The sequence below is a fragment of the Cydia strobilella genome, chromosome 24 (assembly GCF_947568885.1).
Source record: "Cydia strobilella chromosome 24, ilCydStro3.1, whole genome shotgun sequence".
NCBI classification, from domain to species: Eukaryota; Metazoa; Arthropoda; class Insecta; order Lepidoptera; family Tortricidae; genus Cydia; species Cydia strobilella.
This window is the reverse complement of record NC_086064.1, coordinates 59,969-79,417: the sequence shown is the minus strand read 5'-3', so window position 1 is coordinate 79,417 and position 19,449 is coordinate 59,969. Positions and strand designations below refer to the sequence as shown.

General features: G+C 39.0%; 2 protein-coding genes across 2 annotated transcripts; one reads left to right on the top strand and one right to left on the bottom strand.

Annotated features, from left to right (window-relative positions):
- Positions 1–1,699: 1,699 nt before the first annotated feature.
- LOC134752302 (zinc finger protein 664-like) lies at positions 1,700–5,901 on the bottom strand. Its single transcript, XM_063687966.1, has 4 exons — positions 5,647–5,901; positions 4,030–4,167; positions 3,641–3,766; positions 1,700–2,821 (listed from the first exon to the last, which is right to left on the bottom strand). Exons 1-4 carry the CDS (start codon positions 5,738–5,740, stop codon positions 1,833–1,835), a joined length of 1,347 nt encoding a protein of 448 aa, XP_063544036.1. The 5' UTR covers positions 5,741–5,901; the 3' UTR covers positions 1,700–1,832.
- Positions 5,902–6,413: 512 nt separating this feature from the next.
- LOC134752091 (zinc finger protein 3-like) lies at positions 6,414–19,403 on the top strand. Its single transcript, XM_063687652.1, has 4 exons — positions 6,414–6,653; positions 7,364–7,528; positions 10,134–10,379; positions 18,513–19,403. Exons 1-4 carry the CDS (start codon positions 6,602–6,604, stop codon positions 19,151–19,153), a joined length of 1,104 nt encoding a protein of 367 aa, XP_063543722.1. The 5' UTR covers positions 6,414–6,601; the 3' UTR covers positions 19,154–19,403.
- Positions 19,404–19,449: the final 46 nt, after the last annotated feature.

The following is a 19,449-nucleotide window of genomic DNA, read 5'->3' as shown; positions in this document are numbered from 1 at the left end:
CATTACTGCAGTAAACGGTATTTACTGCGGTTATGCTGAGAAAATAGTTTTTAAGTTTCGTAATATTCTTAATTATATGTGCAGTATGTCGAAGTTACTGCACTTTTATCTAGGAGAAAGGATATTTTTTGCGGATCAACTTGGTGGTGGGGGGTGGCGCGGCGGGTACGGTAATAGAGGCGGGGACTGCGGGGAGTCAGTTCGGCGTAGATTATATTACAAACGTAGTTTGAAAAACATGATTTTCCCAACATCGGAGCGAGTTAAATTAAATTATTAGTTACTGCGTTTATACTTAAGCAAACCTAATACTTTATTAACTTATTCTGTAGCGATAACTGCAGTAAGTACTTTCTGTAATCATAAGTGCAGCAAAAGTGTTACTTACTGCAGTTATGGTTAGAAATAGTTTTGTCAAATCCTACGTTTTCGTATTTTTTGTCCTATTTGAATGCGTTTTTATATTTTCATTAATAAATACAACTTCTGTAGACAGTAACAATTATTTTGATATATGATTGATGTCTGTCACTAAAATAGTCTATGAGATACAGCTAAAAAAAAGAAATTAATTTTCAAACCGCTTTTTCTCGAAAACTGGTTTGAACGAGTTACTGCACTTATCATTAGGAGGGCAGAGCTCCGGGTCTAACCTAACTCTGAAGCGACAGCAACAGAACGAAATGTGGAAGTTTCATTATAAACCTCATTTTTTATATAGTAGGGGAGCCCAAGAGGGGATAAAATAACGCTTTAAAATCTCGCGTTTTGCACACATATTTAGTAGCGCGGTTTTTGGGTTCGTAGTATGTTTAATTAACTTGTTAAGTGGCAAGATATCACTCATATCTTAATCTGCCACGCTCGAGTAACTGCAAAAATCCCCTCTTGGGCTCCCCTACCATTATCAAAGATTTGACGCAGAGTTAGTTTGGTCCGACTCTGTAGCGTTTGATTATCTGATAATAAAAACCGAGGAGTCCAAAGAGCTGAATTAATAAAGTTAATGTACGGTCAGCTGCAAAGATAACTGCCTCCCCACTGCATAGAATTTTTTTGCAGAAGAGTCACTGTCTATGCAGCTGTATTAAAAGAAATACGTTTAAGTAATTGACCAAAAGTAGCCCTTACACCGTTACAATAAGGATTACAAATGATCAGTTACAGTGTCGAAGATAGATAATAATTGTAATAATCATTGTTTCTTTTACAAATAAAAATCTTTGTACATAATACACGACTTTTATTTTTGTGTAACTTATATAAAACTCCCGTGAGACTCGAAACATATTAAAATTATTTTAAACGGATTACTTACCTATACCTATAGTTATTTCGAAAAACGCTCGACATGTTTCAGATTACAGTACAAACGGGGTCTGAACCCTCCATTTTTGACCATAGACTTATGAAAGGACCTAATCCGTTAAACAAGGCCATTTTACTTTGTTTGCAGTGCGGTTGGCTACTGATAAATAAAAATTAAAACCGTTAAATTAAAAATTCTCTAAAATCTGTAGTTATTCTTAAAAGTAGGCATTAAGGTTTGCCCCGAAGAAAGAGACAGAGCATGTGACGTACAAAAAAATCATTGAAATGCAATTAAACATACAATTTATAGCAAATCGTTTGAGCTACAGGGATGAAATGAAACAAAAAATAAGAAGCCTTTGTATTTTTTTTTTATCCGGAAACTTTTTTGTAAAAGTTAAAATATACTCTTTGAACTCATCATCGTAAACAGACAATTACAGGCAGGCTAATTACAAATGACGGGGCATTCAAACCTTCGTCTTTTGATAAAAGTACATTTTATTCACTCTCCGCCATTTTTACCTCGTGTGAGTCCGTTCATGCCTTCTTAAACCGCTCACTTCCCTAAAGTCCTTATCACATAAAGCACACACGTAAGGTTTTTCACCAGTATGGATTCGTAAATGATCCTTCAAGCTGCTCGATTGCCGGAACTCCTTATGACAAATCTCACATGAATAAGGCTTCTCCCCTGAGTGGACTAATTTATGCCTGTGATAACTGCTCGAGCCCGTAAACTCTTTTTTACAGATTTCACATGAGTACGGCTTTTCACCGGTGTGTATTCGCTGATGCTTTTTTAAATCACTGGAACTAGTGAACTCTTTTTTACAAACTTCACAGCAGTACAGTTTTTCTCCGGTGTGAATTCGTTCATGTCGCTTCAAAGTATTCGGTCGTGTAAATTCTTTTTCACATATTCCACACACGTAGGGTCTATCACCCGTGTGTATACGTACATGTATTTGTAGATCTCCCTGTAGCACAAACTGCTTGTTACAAAATCCACAGGCGTATGGTTTTTCTTCTATGTGAACTCTTTTATGTTTATTTAACATACTCGATAACCGGAACTCTCTTTTACATATTTCGCACGAATACGGTTTTTCACCAGTGTGAATACGCTCGTGTTTCTTTAAACTGCTCGTTTCCGCGAATTCTTTGTTGCATATTTTACAGGAGTGTGGTTTGTCGCCCGTGTGTGTCCGCTCGTGTGTCTTTAAATTGCCCAATTGTGAGAACACTTTTTTACAGATCCTACACATGTAGGGTTTTTCCCCAGTGTGCGTCCGTTCGTGTGTCTTTAGGTCGCGCGGCGTCATGAAGCGTTTGTCGCATGTATCGCAGGCGTAGGGTTTGTCACCGCTGTGTATTTTCATGTGAGCCTTGATGTTGTAGGATTGCTTGAACTCCTTGCCGCAGACCTCGCACGAGTTGGGCCCGCGGCTTACTTCGACGTGATTGGACGGTTGAGAGTCGCGCGTTTGACCTTGTGGCTGTCCAGATTCTTAAACAAAACACGGACGAAAGCATCAGCTTCCGAGACTGTTTTATAATGTTTATATAATACAGATATTACAGATTTTTCACACATAGAAGCTTATACTTAAAGAGTAATATTGAGATGTCATATTGTGTCACTACACTACATCCCATCTTCATCGTGAAAAGTTTTAATCATTTTAATTCAAGCACGCTCAAATCGTAAATGTAAGCGCTTATTAAAAGTACAGGAGCACGTGTATGTATGTATGTATGGTCTATGGTGGAGTATGAAGGGGCATTCCACTAGTATGTCGCTTACGTAACGCCATTCTTCTTATACTTCTGAAAATGCTGAGAAAGCGATATGTATTGGGTTTAGGAATATTTAATGACTTGGCTAACAATTATGAGCAGTATATTCTCGAGTTTTAGGATTTGAAATTAAACTATCGTGAGACATATTTCAAAATATTTAGATCAGTACGGTTTCACTCACTAAGTTTTTTTTTTTTACTATTATTTAACATTTCGCCGAAAGCGACTAAATATAATAGAGATTGAAACCGTGCTGATCTAAATATTTTTCGGATTTGGTTTAGGTAGCCGCCATATTTTAAGGCAAGTGTTACGTAAGCGATATTCTCGTGCAATGCCCCTGAATCATTATAAATGCTCCGTTTACAGACTGACTGATCTATTGCGGTAACGCACGACAACGACGAAGAAAAGATTTAAAAAAAAATTGGTTATACACTGAAATAGATGTCATACATTGGCGTAGGCACTAGTTTTTACGAATTCTTGTAATTAATTCGTCGTCTTAATAAAGTTTAATATTTACCTTGCGGCTCTTGTTTCACCTTCTGCGCGGTCTCTTTCTCGCACTCGCTTGCCGTCCCGCTTCCGCCCCCCTCCCCCTCCCCCGCGGGCTCCCGCTTCACGCACTCCACTTCAACCTTGACGCGCACTGGAACAAACGAGTGTGACTACATAATACATTGAGGACATGGATTGAACTATGGTCGGCATGGTCACATAATAAATAATAGTACTACCGTACAGAAAGGACACTTCCTATAAAACCGAAGTTTGGCAGCGAAAAAAAAATACGTAATACAAAACGTACGTTTTGGATTTGTCCAAACACAAAAGATATCCTGTATATGTACTAATTATAAATTATAATTTATAACTGAATACTATATATTTTGTATATTATTTATTGATTACCATGGTCCTTAACCACGGCGTCATGTGGCTGCACTACACCCTTGGTCTCACTGGGCTCGCTGGTGCCATCCTCACATACAGGCTCCTGCTTTACCCGCACGATCCCGGACTCCAGAGCTAGAGGCGCTGCAATATCATCTGCAAATTGTCATAATGTACATTTATAGTGATCAAGTGATCTATTTAAGTACTGTAATACCATATATACCACACAAATTTAGTCCAATACTACAACTACAGTTCTTCAGAAGTTCAATACCTAGTTATATATAAATGCTCATCATTTTACATATAACGGCTCAGAAAAGATCATCATGTACTTCGTCAGACCTCCAAAAAAGGGGCCAAACTGAAAACCAGCGCTGGACTTCAGTCTAGCACATGCTGAGCTTGGTACCCACGGCCAACATGTATTGCAGAATTTGATTATCTATTAGATTAGACAATAAGTTAGTATTTAACCTAGAATAAGTTAACACTATACTTAAACTAGAACTTTTGTATTGTATTGTTGTATTGCTATTTTTTGTACTATCATGTTTCGGCAATAAAGTGATTTGAATTTGAATTTAAATAAATATTATAGGACATTATTACACAAATTGAGTAAGCCACACAGTAAGTTCAAGAAGCCTTCTGTTGCGGGTACTCCGACAATGATATATATAATGTAAATACATAGAAAACACCCAAGACCCAGGAACAAATATCCATGCAAACAAACAAATCACACAAACAAATACCTTTTCCAGGATTTGAGATTTTAATTGCACGAATTCTATAGTAATTTATTTATTTACTCGTAATGCACGTTAATTATAAGACGTATTGTTTTGAAAAGATGTGTCAAAGCGGCCTCATTACTGCGCAGAACCAGGGATAGCACAAACAGCATTCTAAGGATGATTGCTGATCAAGTTTGTTATCCAATAATGATAACCTTAATTAAATTAATTAAGTCTAATATAACTTTTAAGTATTAACATAGTTTTTAAGCCTTAATGATATGTAATATTAACACAATGGGATCATGTTATCTTGAAAAAAAAAAAAAAATAGTCATGCCTGAAGTTGAGGACTATAATTGGGAGCTCATATAGTTGGGTGATTTTACAGTACTAAAATGACAGATTGGTTAGTTAAATGGGGAGTTTTAATTTTCATGTGCATAGCTGATTTAAGAGTCCCCGGCAAGCTCTGCCGAATTTTACCTTCCCATACAAAAGGAGTTGCATTCTCATTTTAATACGACATGTTGGATTATAATGAACTAGCGACCCACCCCAGCCTCGCAAGGGTGCAATGCTGATGTAAACCTTCCTCTTTTGTTGCGTAGTTTTAAAGATCTAAGCATACATAGGGACAGACAGACAGCAGGAAGCAACTTTGTTTTATACTATGTAGTGATGAATGATTATCGGTGGACTTGGTCACTTTTTCTTTATTGTATGATATCTATTTCAGATTACTTTTATTTACATGACTCCATACCTTCTCAACCATACTTTTACGTAAATACACCTGAATCAAAGAATTTTCAAAATACTGTCAGTCTACTTCTTGATATAAGTTACAAAAATATAATAAATTATCTCGTGACAATGTAATGAGGCTCACCATGCAGGACTGGCGGCTCTTCGTGTCCCGGGGAGCCCTCGGGCTCCGCCGCTTCGTCCCACGGGGGTTCCGCCTTTACCCACACCATCTCCATCCCGAGGACTGTGAGTTTCACACTACTGCTTTATTGTGAAGATTGTCGCGGATACGATACAATACAAGCATGAAATATACGTTTCATACATGAAATTAACGATATTTTTTACAATAATAACGTCATTATTAATTTTATACTCTGGACTTGACTTTCAGCTATTGATTGACACTATTGACAGATATGACAGATGATCAGATGATAGTGACGTTTTCAGTGTGACCGGCTTTCGATAGAAAGGATTATTTTGTAAATAACTTCTCGCCGAAACACATTTTGTCCGACGTAGGCGAATCTAAAGCGAGGTTTAGACTAGCAAGAACCTGCATGCAATTTTCATTACATTGCGGTATCTGATCAAACTTTTGAATGCAGTTTACCTCAGTAGTCGGCAATGTAACGTAAATTGCATGCAAGTTCTTGCTAGTCTAAACCTCGCTTAAGACACGCGGCCATGCGGTGGAATAAGATAGCAATATCGCTTGCTCCCTCTAACGCATAACTGCATCCCTTAGATTGGCCCTAGTGAGTATTATATTCTTTGGATTGGCCTACGTTGGCCCAATATGTGTACTCGGCACACACTGGTCGGCATCAAGAGTATTTCTTATCTGTGACGTCTCAACACTTGACAGTGACATGACAATGACAATGACAACCCGAACTACCCGAATAGAAGAGGGACGAGGGACTGCCACTGCCGAGCGGTGACTACGTGAGTCGGCTGCGTCGTATTTAGCACTCTATAGCGCCCTATAAAATATTTTGTTTATAATCGTATCATTTATATAAATGAAAAAGTAATTGCTTAAGCTTTGCGATAGCTTGTCGACCCTGTTGCTGTGAAGAATAGAAGGCTAAATGTCGCTGGACCGTCGCATCAAGGAGGAGCCTGATCTTAAGCCCGATCAGGGTAAGTGGTCCTTCAACAAAGATCAAAATTTAACCGAGCACTTATTTCTCACAAGTTAAAAGTCCTACATCTCGACATTGGCATAATCCACCTTGCTAAAATTAGCGAAGAAGCCATTTGAAGAAAATAAAGTGATCGACAGTGAGGCCCTCCCCATGGACTACAAAACGTGGCATAGGCACTAATTCAGCGTAGTGCGAAGTGTGCGGTGTGTGTTCAAAACGACGCAACACTCTATGAAGAGATGCATCTGCCCTATGTGGACAGTACAGTTGACCTAACTTACTTTAATATATCTTTGAAATCTCCCACTAGATCTTATAGAATAATATCACTGACCATAAAGATACATACTGCTATCATCTAATCCATGCTCATGATTTAAAAAAAAACCTACTTGGGCGTACTGGGCATAGGTTCATGTACAGACTGTTTTCTATAACTGAAGGTGCTGATAGCATTCACTTGTAATGAGCATACTCGTGAACAGAAGAAGTTTGTGGAACAATTCGCTGAATGCACTTAAAAAATCGAGTGAATACCTCTATCAGCACCTCAAGCATTTACTATTTTATTTATTTATATTATTTTAAACAAGACAATAAATGGTCCAATAAACTAGTGTTAGTTGATCCTAGCGTATGTTGGTACTTAATAATAAACTATTACTGTGTTGCTAATAAATAAATAATGGCACCTCATTGTCACAGTTGTCTATGACCGAGTGCTCGTAGAGGATGGAGTGATGGTGTATATAAAAGAGGAGCCCCCAGGCTCGGACAGCGAGGGCTCAGATGTCACTCCAACCAGCCCGCAGAACCATGCGGTCATGGAGCATGTCCTGGGATCAGAATCCCTACAGCAGCCTAAAGCAGGTAAATGAACTCTGTGGTAAGTCTTTTTATATATTTTATCTTTACCTATATACACCATCAAAGATAGATATAACTCCGTAATAGATGGATACAGTCTAAGGAAAAAACGTGCCTCGAAAATCAAGAAAATTTGATTCTCGTTCAGAGGGCGCTACTAGTTTTGGCCTACAGTCGTATAGATGGCGTTGACGGTTTCGTTTGTTATTTAACAATTTTAACGCATATCAGTGACAGAACATGGGTCAAAATCATAAAAATAATTAATGCAAATAAAAAAAATCATTTATCTATATTTAAATACATTCTATCGTATTTTTATAAATCTTCATTTTCAGTTTTAAAGTGTGTCGACAGATGGCAGTGAATTTACTGGGGTTACAAAATTTACTATGACAGTATCGCTCTGTACACCATGTTTTTTATTTCTGTTAATTTCAAGGGTGTTTTCCTGAGCTTATATCAAGTAACTTTCTCAAAGACACTGGTATTCTAATTAACTCCATTTCGGAGATAATCAATTTTTTTATTTATTTCTGATAAGGCCCCTACGAGCGTGTATACTTGCCTTAGGGCTTGTTTACATCATACTGATTAGTGTTTAGTATGAGTTCATACATTTGCTACTAAACTTAAGTACTATCTCGGACGATCGATGTTCGAAATGACATTGATATGTCACAGTTTTCAATTGTTTGGTTGAGTTAAATGTAATGTACTGCCCGTGCCACAGCAACGCTTTAAGCAACATTTAATTACCTTTTATGAAAGAAAAAAAATGAAAAAATAAATATTTTTTTATTTGCATATACATAAACATGCCATGTTTTCTTAAACGTACTTAACCATACCCCGAAGTTAATTCAATAAAAACACGGTGTATATGAGATAAAAGAAAATAATCGAAATCCACACATGTTGTACTCCTGCCCTCCTTTCATGCCCCAATGTGAGTTTGTAAACTTCATACCTCCATAGCTTATAGTTCATTTTTTTAGCATTAGAAAGAAAGTAAGCGATATTGACGTATCTTTTAATGGAAAAACACTTGAAAAATAAGTCACGGCAAATGCGCGTTTTCTAAAATAAATATTGAAAACCTTATTCTTTCAAATCTGGACATTAATTGTTGGGCTCATTTTACTCAGAATCGACAGCATTCTCTATCGGATCCTGCCATTAAAAAAACATTGTTTACATTATTTATCTCGTTTCATTGGCCTTATTAAACCATGATTATATAAACAAGTTTGGGAACAAATCAATGATGGCATATAGTAGAGAAATTCGGACGGGCACCGCCGTGGCGGGGTGGCCTAGGGGTTCATGGCGTTAGCCGCGATAGCTAAAGACGCCGGTTCGAATCCGGCCTTCACCACTGGAGCGCTTCGTCACTTTTTCTTTAATATATGACATCTATTACAGTTTTTTTTATGATTATATAAGTTCGTTGGTGTAAAATGGATGGTTGTTTTGTTAACAACATAAGCTACGCAGACGACATGGTGCTGTTGAGCCCCTCAGTCAATGGCCTTAGCATTCTGCTTGATATATGTGACAGATACGCTGTGGCCCACGGACTAAAATATAATGTAAAAACAATACACTCCTTTTTTTGGGCAGTCGTGTAAAAAAGAGTGAGGTATTACTGTTCAAGTCTGGCACTAAAACATATCCCATTCCGCCAATAATGCTCAGTGGTTCTCCTCTTCAAACAGAATTCTTGACATAACTATTAAATAAACAAATATTATACATATACCCTACATTTTCAATGTTAAATTTAATTGTTAATAATATCTCCAAGACATTAATAAATTTGTTGCAATATAATTTTAAATTACAATGTCTTAACCATTGTCATAAGACCAAGTTTATATAATGATTACATTAATACTAATACCTAGCATACTTTAGATTTAAGACTATTGCTGTGCCCTACCAGGGTCCATGTGAAACCCACTATGTATAGGTATGTACCACCAAATGTAAACCATGGATGCAATAAATAAATTATGAATTATGAACAGTTACTAGGTTCATATATATACTTAGGTCACTGAATTACTGACACTCTAAAAGATGATATTGATATAGAAAGGGAGCGCAGAGCACTGTCGGTAAGGTGTAACATGCTTTCTCGCAGGTTTGCATGTTGTTCTACTGAGGTGAAAATAACCCTGTTCAAAACGTATTGCCAAGACCTATACACGTGCAACCTGTGGAGTGACTACACCAAAAAAGCCTACAGTGCTCTGCGCGTCCAGTACAATAACGCCTTCAGGGGGTTGTTGGGGCTGCCCTGGCGCTGCAGCGCGTCAGGAATGTTCGCCGCGTGGAGAACTGACGGTTTTCAAGCCGTGCTGCGCAAGCGGGTGGCGTCCCTGGGCGAACGCGCGCGGGGCGCGGGGCAGTACCAACACTCTCCTGAAGGTGATCGCTGAGAGGATGGACAGCCCTATCCTCGCTCACTGGATGTCCGTGCATGTCAATTGTAATTATAATTATACTTTCTACAAACACACCTAATATAAGTTACTACTAACATAATATGGATTATTTGTATCCGAAATAAATGCTTTCATTTCATTTCATTTCAAAATTCCAGCACACGCTAGAGAAACCATATCGGATGTGGCCACAGTTCGCGTGAAGCAAGAGCCGACGGACCAGGAGGACTTGACGCAGGAGATTTCGCCGGGCGTCGTGTATCAGATCAAAGTTGAGCGGGTAGACAAGGACACGGTGGAGGGGTTGAAGAGCTCTGTTGTGGAGCGAGTCGCTGACCCCACAGAGGCGAGGAAAGAGGGGGGCGGACAAGAGCGAGGGGAGGAGGCGCGCACGGACTTCAAAGGTAACTTTACAGCGTTTTCACATTGTCGGATCCGATATCGGATGTAGGATCCTACATCCGCGTAGTCAGGCCGCGGAGGCGCCGTCTTTAGCGATCACGCACACTATAACAAGCATTGTTGTGTATTTTTGCCTTCGATATTATAATTGCTAACTGTAAACCATAGGTTAAATCTTTAACTGTACTAGCATTACACAAACCACCAAAAATGAATCCACATACCTCTTTGATGACATGCGACGACGGCGATGTGCGCTAGATTGTTCATGCACAGATTTAAATGTTTCGTCCGGGCCCAGCGTATATCTTTATGCACACACACTTATAGTTATATTATAAATCTTTTTAGGTAAAGATGAGTTCACTTCTCACAATATTTTTAATATAAATCTTAGTTTGAAGCACTGAGAAAACTTTTACATTCCGACATTTTTACAACCGACAATCAAGACTAACTTGATTGGTCCATTTGAACGCTTGTTCTTTTCGCGGCTGCGCAGTGCGAAGTTTGGTGTTGCCATGCCATGACACAGACAATGGATTTCAAAATTGAGAGAATGAATAATGCTTGCACATATTCTCCCCCCGAACCAAGCTAGGTCTTGGTTAGCAACTATCCATCAAAGGCAATACACAGAGTTTTGAAACAGGCCGAAGTAAAGAACCGTTTTGAACCCTTAATTCAGCTACACGATTGATTCCGTCTTTTCCTGGCAATAATCTAATAATGCGGCCACGTTTCCACTGTAAGGGTGGATAGTTATCTTCCTTTATTAAAACTAAATCATTAATTTCCGGAGATTTCGTACGTAAAGTCCATTTAGGACGCTGTTGTAGAGTATGAAGATATTCATTGCGAAAACGAGACCAAAAATGTTGTGTCAGTTTTTGAACTTGTTGAAATTGTGACAAACGCCCTATGTTCGTTAGTTCAAATGGATATTCCGGTAGAGCTACTAGTGGTTGACCGATAATGAAATGACCAGGAGTTAAAACTTCCAAGTCTGTCGGATCTGAACTAAGAGGACACAAAGGCCTTGAATTCATCACCGCTTCGACCTTAGTAAAAAATGTCGTCAAACATTCGAACGTAAGCCGTTGATCACCGAGTACACGATACATATGTGTTTTAGCCGATTTAACAGCAGCTTCAAACAATCCACCCATATTTGGGCTACTGGGAGGGTTGAACAGCCATGTAATTTGGTTTTTGATTAAATCGCGTTCTAACTCGCCGTGGTGATTATTTAAGTATATGAATAACTCCTTTAAATGTTTGTTAGTCCCGACGTAATTTGTACCACAATCAGAGCGAATCAATGAAGGTAACCCCCTTCGAGAAACAAACCTAGTAAAAGCAGCGACAAATGCTTCGACTGATAGTTGAGAGACTATTTCCAAATGTACCGCCTTTGTTGACAAACAAACAAAAATGCACAAATAACACTTTTGAATGCGGGCATTTCTTAAACTACTGCTCTTCATGAGGATTGGACCTGCAAAATCCGTTCCTACTCCTTCAAACACTCGATAACATCGAACCCGATCCGCAGGTAAGTCTGCCATAAATGGCTGTTGGTGTCGAGGCGCAGTTTTAAAGCATGGAATGCATTTAAATGTCACATTTTTAGTCACAAATCGCATTGATAATATCCAATAATTCCGACTTAGAATTGAAGCTAAAGTGTCAGCACCTACGTGACAATATACCTTATGATAATGTTCCACTAAAAGAAATGTGAGTTTTTCTTTTCCCGGAAGTAAAATGGGATGTCGAGCCGAATAAGGGAGTTCTGAATGACAAAGACGTCCGCCAACTCGAATCAAACCTTGTCCGTCGACAAATAAGTTAAGTTTTCGTAACGAGTCTCGAATAGGTTTCCCAGCACATATATCTTCGATATGATTATAGAAATGTTTCTTTTGAATCATCAGGAACAAACGAGACAAGGCGAAACGACGTTCCGATACAGAAACATTTTTGTTAATGTTTTTATTACCACGACAATTATTCATAAATCGAAACAAAAGAGCAGTTACGTTGACTAATTTTTCAAACGAACTATACCGATCGACTAAATCAAAGTCACCTAAAGCTAGACTGTTAGACACAAATTTTGAACGTAAACCTGGCAAGTTCTCAGGAAAATCTGGCTTGGTTTGACTAGGCCAATATTCTCGAGGCTGATTTAACCATTTTGGACTCCACCACAAAGGAAGTTTAAGTAATTGGGCGGCTGTACAACCACGAGATGCAACATCCGCACAATTTAAATCACTGTTAATGTAAAACCAAGAAACTGGTAAATTGAGCTCATTTATCTGGGAAACTCTGTTGCCTTGAAATACATCCAATTTATGGGGTGAAATACTTAGCCAAGCTAAAGTTATCGTGCTATCACACCAACCGATAATTTCCGTTATTGTAAGTGAGAGCTCACATAGTGCTAAATATACGTGAGACAATAATTTAGCCAGCAAAGTTGCGGCACTTAATTCCGTCTGTGGTATCGTCAATTTGGTTTTAAGTGGAGAAATTCTTGTTTTTGCAATAACCAGGCGAACAGTAACTTCTCCGTCACAAGATTCTGATCGCAAGTATACCGCAGCTGCATAACCGACAGACGATCCGTCACAAAAACCGTGCAAAGAGTATGACACTTCGCTCTTTAACTTCAAACACCGAGGAATAACTAGTTTTTTTAAATTGAGTAAGTCTGAGAGAATGTTATTCCATTTGTCGATTATATGGCTAGGTGCCGGTGAATCCCAGTCTACTCGTTTAGCTCCATCACTTACTAGCTCCTGTAATAATAATTTTACTCTGAAAACTACGGGACTAATCCATCCGAGTGGGTCAAATAATTTTGCCAACGACGAAAGAATACTGCGCCTAGTAGGCGTAGCTTGCTCGTCAGGTAAATTAACTCTATAGGTAAACGAGTCCGTTGATGGATTCCACTGAATACCTAAGACCTTGATAAATCCAGTACTATCATCATTGTCAAAACAACGAGGAATTTCACAATGACCCGTGGGAAATCCAGCCAATAAGCGAGGTTCATTAGATGCCCATTTTCGCAATTCATAGCCCGCAGTTCGCATGATCTCGATTAGCTCCTTCATAAGCATTTCAGCTTCCTGAATGGAGTCTGCTCCTCCGTTGATATCGTCTACGTATGTGTTAGCTAATAGAAGCCTGGCAGCATTCGGAAACCGCTCCTTTTCGTCCGCAGCCAGCTGGTGAAGACACCTAATCGATACAAAAGGACTCGACTTCAACCCGTAGGTATTAGTAGCCAGTTCAAAAAATTGAACAGGCTCAGTTTCATTCTGTCTCCAAAGAATTAGCTGGTATCTTCGATCTTCAGGATGAATACACGTCATTCGAAACATCATTTTTACATCAGTAGTAAAAACAATCAAGGGCAACCGAAAATTTAAAATTATTGTAGTTATGTCATTTTGCAATTTTTCCCCTGAATATAAACAATCATTTAAACTAACACCAGTTGTTGTTTTTGCACTTCCATCAAAGACAACACGAATCTTTTCAGTGTCCCCAGATTTCTTAAAAATTCCATGATGAGGCAAAATGAAATATTGATGACCAGAGTCCACATCAAAGTGTGAAAGTTTCATATGACCAAGTTCTTGATATTCCTCCATAAATTGTTTGTATTTTTCTTTAAATATCGGCTGTGATTTCATGCGCTTTTCTAAAGCTATAAACCGACGAATCGCATTTGGTTTTGAGTCACCTAACTCCGCATGATTAGGTATTAACGGTAAACGAACAACATATTTACCATCAGTCCCCCGAGTAACCGTAGTAGTAAAGAAATTCTCACAATCCACATCCATAGGATCCTTTATAGAAACCTTAGGAGGTTCTTCCGTTTTCCAAAACCGCTCGACCGTGTCAATCAAGGAAACACCCGAAAAACATTCCACACTACGTGGTATCTCCCGATTAATACCACGTAATGGACCGAAAACCGCCAAATCAAATATTGTATCGATAGCATATGGACCACCCTTCCGTATAATGATTTTATTTCCTTCAATTATTTCACCGAGTATGTCACAACCGAATATTATGTCCACCCTAGACATGTGTTCAAAACCGAAATCCGAAAGATATTCATTAGATAAACCGAGCCGAGAAGCAATATACGCCGTTGGCGACCGTAAAACCACCGCATTTACCGACAAAATAACGTTTTCTTTACGTTCCGACCGAAAAGTAAGAGTCACTATATGCTTACTATTACTACCTTTGTCACCGACACCCGATAGCGAGGTAAAAGAGTAATGTTTCTTTAGCCCCAAAGTTTCAACAAAATCTCTCCGCACTACTGTAGTTTGAGAACCTAAATCTAAAAGAGCTCGAGTCTTAATAAATTCTGCATTTTTTGATAATACACTAACGATAACAGTTGGTAAAATTACATCTTCAAGCAAAGCGGGCTTCGAAGAAACATTACTCGTGATTAATTGCTATTCCGTGTTGTCAATAGATGTCACTGGCGCATCAGAGCGCTCGGACGTACAAGTACAAGTACGCATGCAGTCCGCGGCGGCGGCGGCGGTGGTGCTAGAACTTAGTATAGCCGCATTTGTAGTTCGCTCATTTCGAACACGCCGATTATATTGTTCAACCGGGTCACGTGTGCTCATTTCCATCACACAAATTAAATAATTATGTCCAATATTCCCGCATCGTGCACAAGGAATGTATTGACTACACGTTGCCGCCGAATGGTTTCCAAAACAACGAAAACAGCGATTATTATTTCGTACCCAATTTTTGCGATCACTGGGCGTACTATTTTTAAACTTATAACAATCTGTTATAACGTGTCCCGACACAGAACAAAAAGCGCACCGCAAACTAGGAATCGAATTATCATAGTTTACGCGTTGTTCAATTATATTTACGCTTTTTCCCGTTTTATGTGCGATTATTTCTGACGTATTAGCAGTGTCAATAAGTTGACATTCATTTTGTAGAAATTCAACCAAGTTTTCGAATGCAGGAATCTTCTTCACGCCTCCATAAACTTGTTCAAACCGAGATTTAATATCAATAGATAATTTCGTAAGACTTATATGGAGTAATATGAAGCTCCAGTGCTCTGTCGGGAAACCCAAAGATTTAAGGGCCCGTGTCGACTCAAGTAAAGGATTCAATATTTGCGCCCGTAATGCGCTTTGTTTTTTAATAGGCATTAGATTCAAAATACGCGAAATATGACTATCCGCGAGCAACCGTTTATTGTCATACCGCGACTTCAAAATTTCCAGCGCTACATCTAGCGAAGCATCTGTCATAGGCAAATGTTGAACTAATGACTTCGGTTCATTGCATAAGTTTGAAACTAAATAATGCAATTTTTCAGTTTTTGAAATATCTGTCCTTGACTTGACCAACGAGGTGTAGAGACTCATAAACCCGGACCAAGCAAATATATCGCCATCAAATTGCTGAAGATGGATTTGTGGGAGGCGTGGCCGTTGTGCTGAAGGCACGGCCGCTGCGACCTCCAAGTTCATTTTTTCCAAGGACAACGCATCTAAATTATTATAGTGCATCTCAGCATTTTTATAGCAAAGCTTATATTCTTTGATCTTTTCACCATCGGTTTCCACCTCGAGACTTTCAAGTAAACCCTCATACGCCACAGTCAATTTATCGAAATGAGATTCCAACTTTCGTAATCTCGCCGCTAAAATACTAGAACTAATCTCGGATTTTATCATCTCAAAAGATGATTGCAACCAGTCGCATTCTATATTAAACCGAATATAATTTGTTTTGTTCTTCGCCATTTTGAAAACACACAAAATAAACACACGTATTTATTTACATTGACCGCACCGCGAATTAAAGGTCAATGACCCGGTTCGATGGACCAAATTATGTTGTGTATTTTTGCCTTCGATATTATAATTGCTAACTGTAAACCATAGGTTAAATCTTTAACTGTACTAGCATTACACAAACCACCAAAAATGAATCCACATACCTCTTTGATGACATGCGACGACGGCGATGTGCGCTAGATTGTTCATGCACAGATTTAAATGTTTCGTCCGGGCCCAGCGTATATCTTTATGCACACACACTTATAGTTATATTATAAATCTTTTTAGGTAAAGATGAGTTCACTTCTCACAATATTTTTAATATAAATCTTAGTTTGAAGCACTGAGAAAACTTTTACATTCCGACATTTTTACAACCGACAATCAAGACTAACTTGATTGGTCCATTTGAACGCTTGTTCTTTTCGCGGCTGCGCAGTGCGAAGTTTGGTGTTGCCATGCCATGACACAGACAATGGATTTCAAAATTGAGAGAATGAATAATGCTTGCACAAGCATTATGCCTACACATACGCATACAAACAAATATTATCGGTCCGACAGCTGACGGGGAGCTCCGACATGGCTGAATTTATCGGAAGCGCCTTTCCGATATCGGATATCGGAAGACGCCTATGACAAAAATAGCTGCAGGAGAGCGTCATTGTTTTTTGATATTACATATCCGATTCCGTTACTTTTGAATCTGAAATTATATCGGGTGTTAAAGCTTAGCGTGGCGGCGGGACAGGAGCGGCGTACATCAAAAACAAACAGGTTCATACCTGTCATTCGCTCATCTCCCCGCTTGCCACGTGCTGCACTAATTAGGTAGTTGTTTTGTTTTATTCGTGTTATTGAATTAAAAATACCTATTCATATGTGTTGGGTAATGTGTACCTACTGACAGTACTGTCTCAGGCTCCGATTCTGGTTCCGGTTCCGTTTTTGGTTCCGATTCCGTTTCTGGTTCCGATAAACTAAACTTAAAACATCTGGTTCCGCTTTCGGTTCCGATAAAATCACATCCGTTACATCCCTGGTAAAAATATATTACTACAACTATTTCAGCCAAAAGAGAGTTTAAGGAACTCACAGGGGGACCAGCATTTGGCACGAGAGGTATAATTGTAAAGTCTGACCCCCTTATTCATAAAACTTAATAGTCTTAAGTCACCCTCTGTTAAATTATCATTTTACAAGCCAGCACGAGGAAAGAACTCAAAATTGCATCCACTTACTTTGCCATTGGATATAATGCAACTTTTTCATCACTATTTCAAGAATACAGGGAGACTGACTGGGAGTGGTGTGGTGATAAATTAATTTAGATTAGAGTCCGAGACGTTGAAGTTTTTCATTTAGTATTTGGATCCGTAGTAGCGCTCGCAGACAACAGACTAAATTTGCTTTATAAAAATTGTTTAATATGGGTTAGCACATTGTTACTGGTAAATTATCAATATAATTTGTCGATATTTTATTTTGTCTATATGTCGATTTGACTAGAAAAAGTTCTAGGTCTACTCATGACCCCACTAGTTCGCCCTTTACCCCTCCTGAATGCGCTCTTAGCATCAGCGCCCGAGTGTGATTTATTTGCTGGCAGGTGGAGCGAAGTGCGAGATGAGTTGCTGAGGTTCTGTGGGAGGATGGATGCACGTCCTTCAACAGTTTGAATGTGCTTATTGTATGTTTTTGTTTTTAATTTGTTTGCAGTGACTTTGTATATTTCATACTGTTATGCTGTACAACTATTTTGAATGAATAAAATAAAAAATAAATAAAAATGACATGACTGAGGGTCGCACCAAATGAGGTCGTTGTTTTGTGCACTAGGACTCTCCGTTCTGCACGATTTTAGGACGTCCAAAAAAATAGTCGCCTGTGTAGGCAGGCCTTCTTTATAATATCTACCCAGGAGGTCGGTGGATATGCACTACCCCGTCCTCCATCCACCATGCCCACCACAATTCGCTTTTTCATGTTATCTAGCTCCCGTCTGGCTACGTGTCCAAAGTAATTGAGGCTGCGTTTCCACCAGAGATGTGCGAGGATGAGTAGCGAGGTAACAGAATCACTTCAGTTACCTATCCTAACTCAGCGTGAAGTGATTCTATTGGTTCTTAAAACACACATCCCTCGTTATGCATCCTTGTACATTTCTTATGGAAACGCAGCCGCGATCCGAAAGGAACGGTTGATAAGGTGCACTGGACTTTTAATTCCGTCAGTCAGTCAGTAATTCGGCTTATTTTTTTCTAGTGCATGACGAATCCGCTGCTAAGGCGTCTGCCAAGCGACAGCAGAAAAAAAGAAAAACAAAAGATAACGCCGACACTTCGACAAGGAGCCGAAAAGAAAGGCAACCCGGGCCTCACCTGTGTGACGTATGTAACAAGGAGTTCAGAAAAGCGAACAAGTTACTGATACACAAGCGGACACACACCGGGGAGAGGCCATACACATGCAACATATGCCACAAGCAGTTCTCGTATTCCAACGGCTTGAAGGTACACCTAAGAACCCACACCGGGGAAAAACCACACGTGTGCCAAACGTGTAACAAAAAATTCGGACAGTGGAGCTCTTTGAAAGTCCACGAAAGAATCCACACAGGTGAGAAACCATATTCATGCGAAATATGTAAAAAAGAATTTGCTCAACTTAATAACCTGAACAAACATCAGCTCGTTCACTCTGAAATAAAGCAATACTCCTGCGAAGTATGTAAAAAAGAGTTCAAAGATAATAATAGTTTAAAAAGACATGAACCGATTCACATAGATGAAAAACTTTTTCCATGTGGAAAATGTAAAAAACACTTTGCAACGCCGCGCCATTTAAGGGACCACGAGCGGGCGCACACAAGGAAAAGAAAACGTTATTCTAGCGCGACAAGTTAAAACGAGTTTTTATAATCGATCATTCAAACGAACATGGGAGAGAAACCATGTTCTTGCAAAGTATGTAATTTACACAGACAACTAATTTATACCAAAGAAACATTCGGAGGTTGAAGGTAAACGCCGAGACGGCTTTCATGTCCATAGTTGGAGGACATCCAGAATTCCAGCGTACAGGAGACCCTCGGCTCACCGCCTCAGATCAGACTTCGCTGGCTTCGCTGCGTTACAAAGAACAGATTAAAAAAACATTTTTTAAAAATTAAATCTGTTTATTTCAGTTTAACAAAATTATC

What these genes read in the sequence shown, in the direction of transcription:
- LOC134752302 (XM_063687966.1), bottom strand. Translation starts at nt 5,740, where the DNA reads ATGGAGATGGTGTGGGTAAAGGCGGAACCCCCGTGGGACGAAGCGGCG. An exon ending in AGAGCCGCCAGTCCTGCATG is followed by an intron (nt 4,168 to 5,646) that starts GTGAGCCTCATT and finishes GACAATTTGCAG; the next exon opens with ATGATATTGCAGCGCCTCTA. An exon ending in CGCCGTGGTTAAGGACCATG is followed by an intron (nt 3,767 to 4,029) that starts GTAATCAATAAA and finishes CGTTTGTTCCAG; the next exon opens with TGCGCGTCAAGGTTGAAGTG.
- LOC134752091 (XM_063687652.1), top strand. Translation starts at nt 6,602, where the DNA reads ATGTCGCTGGACCGTCGCATCAAGGAGGAGCCTGATCTTAAGCCCGAT. An exon ending in TGATCTTAAGCCCGATCAGG is followed by an intron (nt 6,654 to 7,363) that starts GTAAGTGGTCCT and finishes TCATTGTCACAG; the next exon opens with TTGTCTATGACCGAGTGCTC. An exon ending in CCTACAGCAGCCTAAAGCAG is followed by an intron (nt 7,529 to 10,133) that starts GTAAATGAACTC and finishes TCAAAATTCCAG; the next exon opens with CACACGCTAGAGAAACCATA.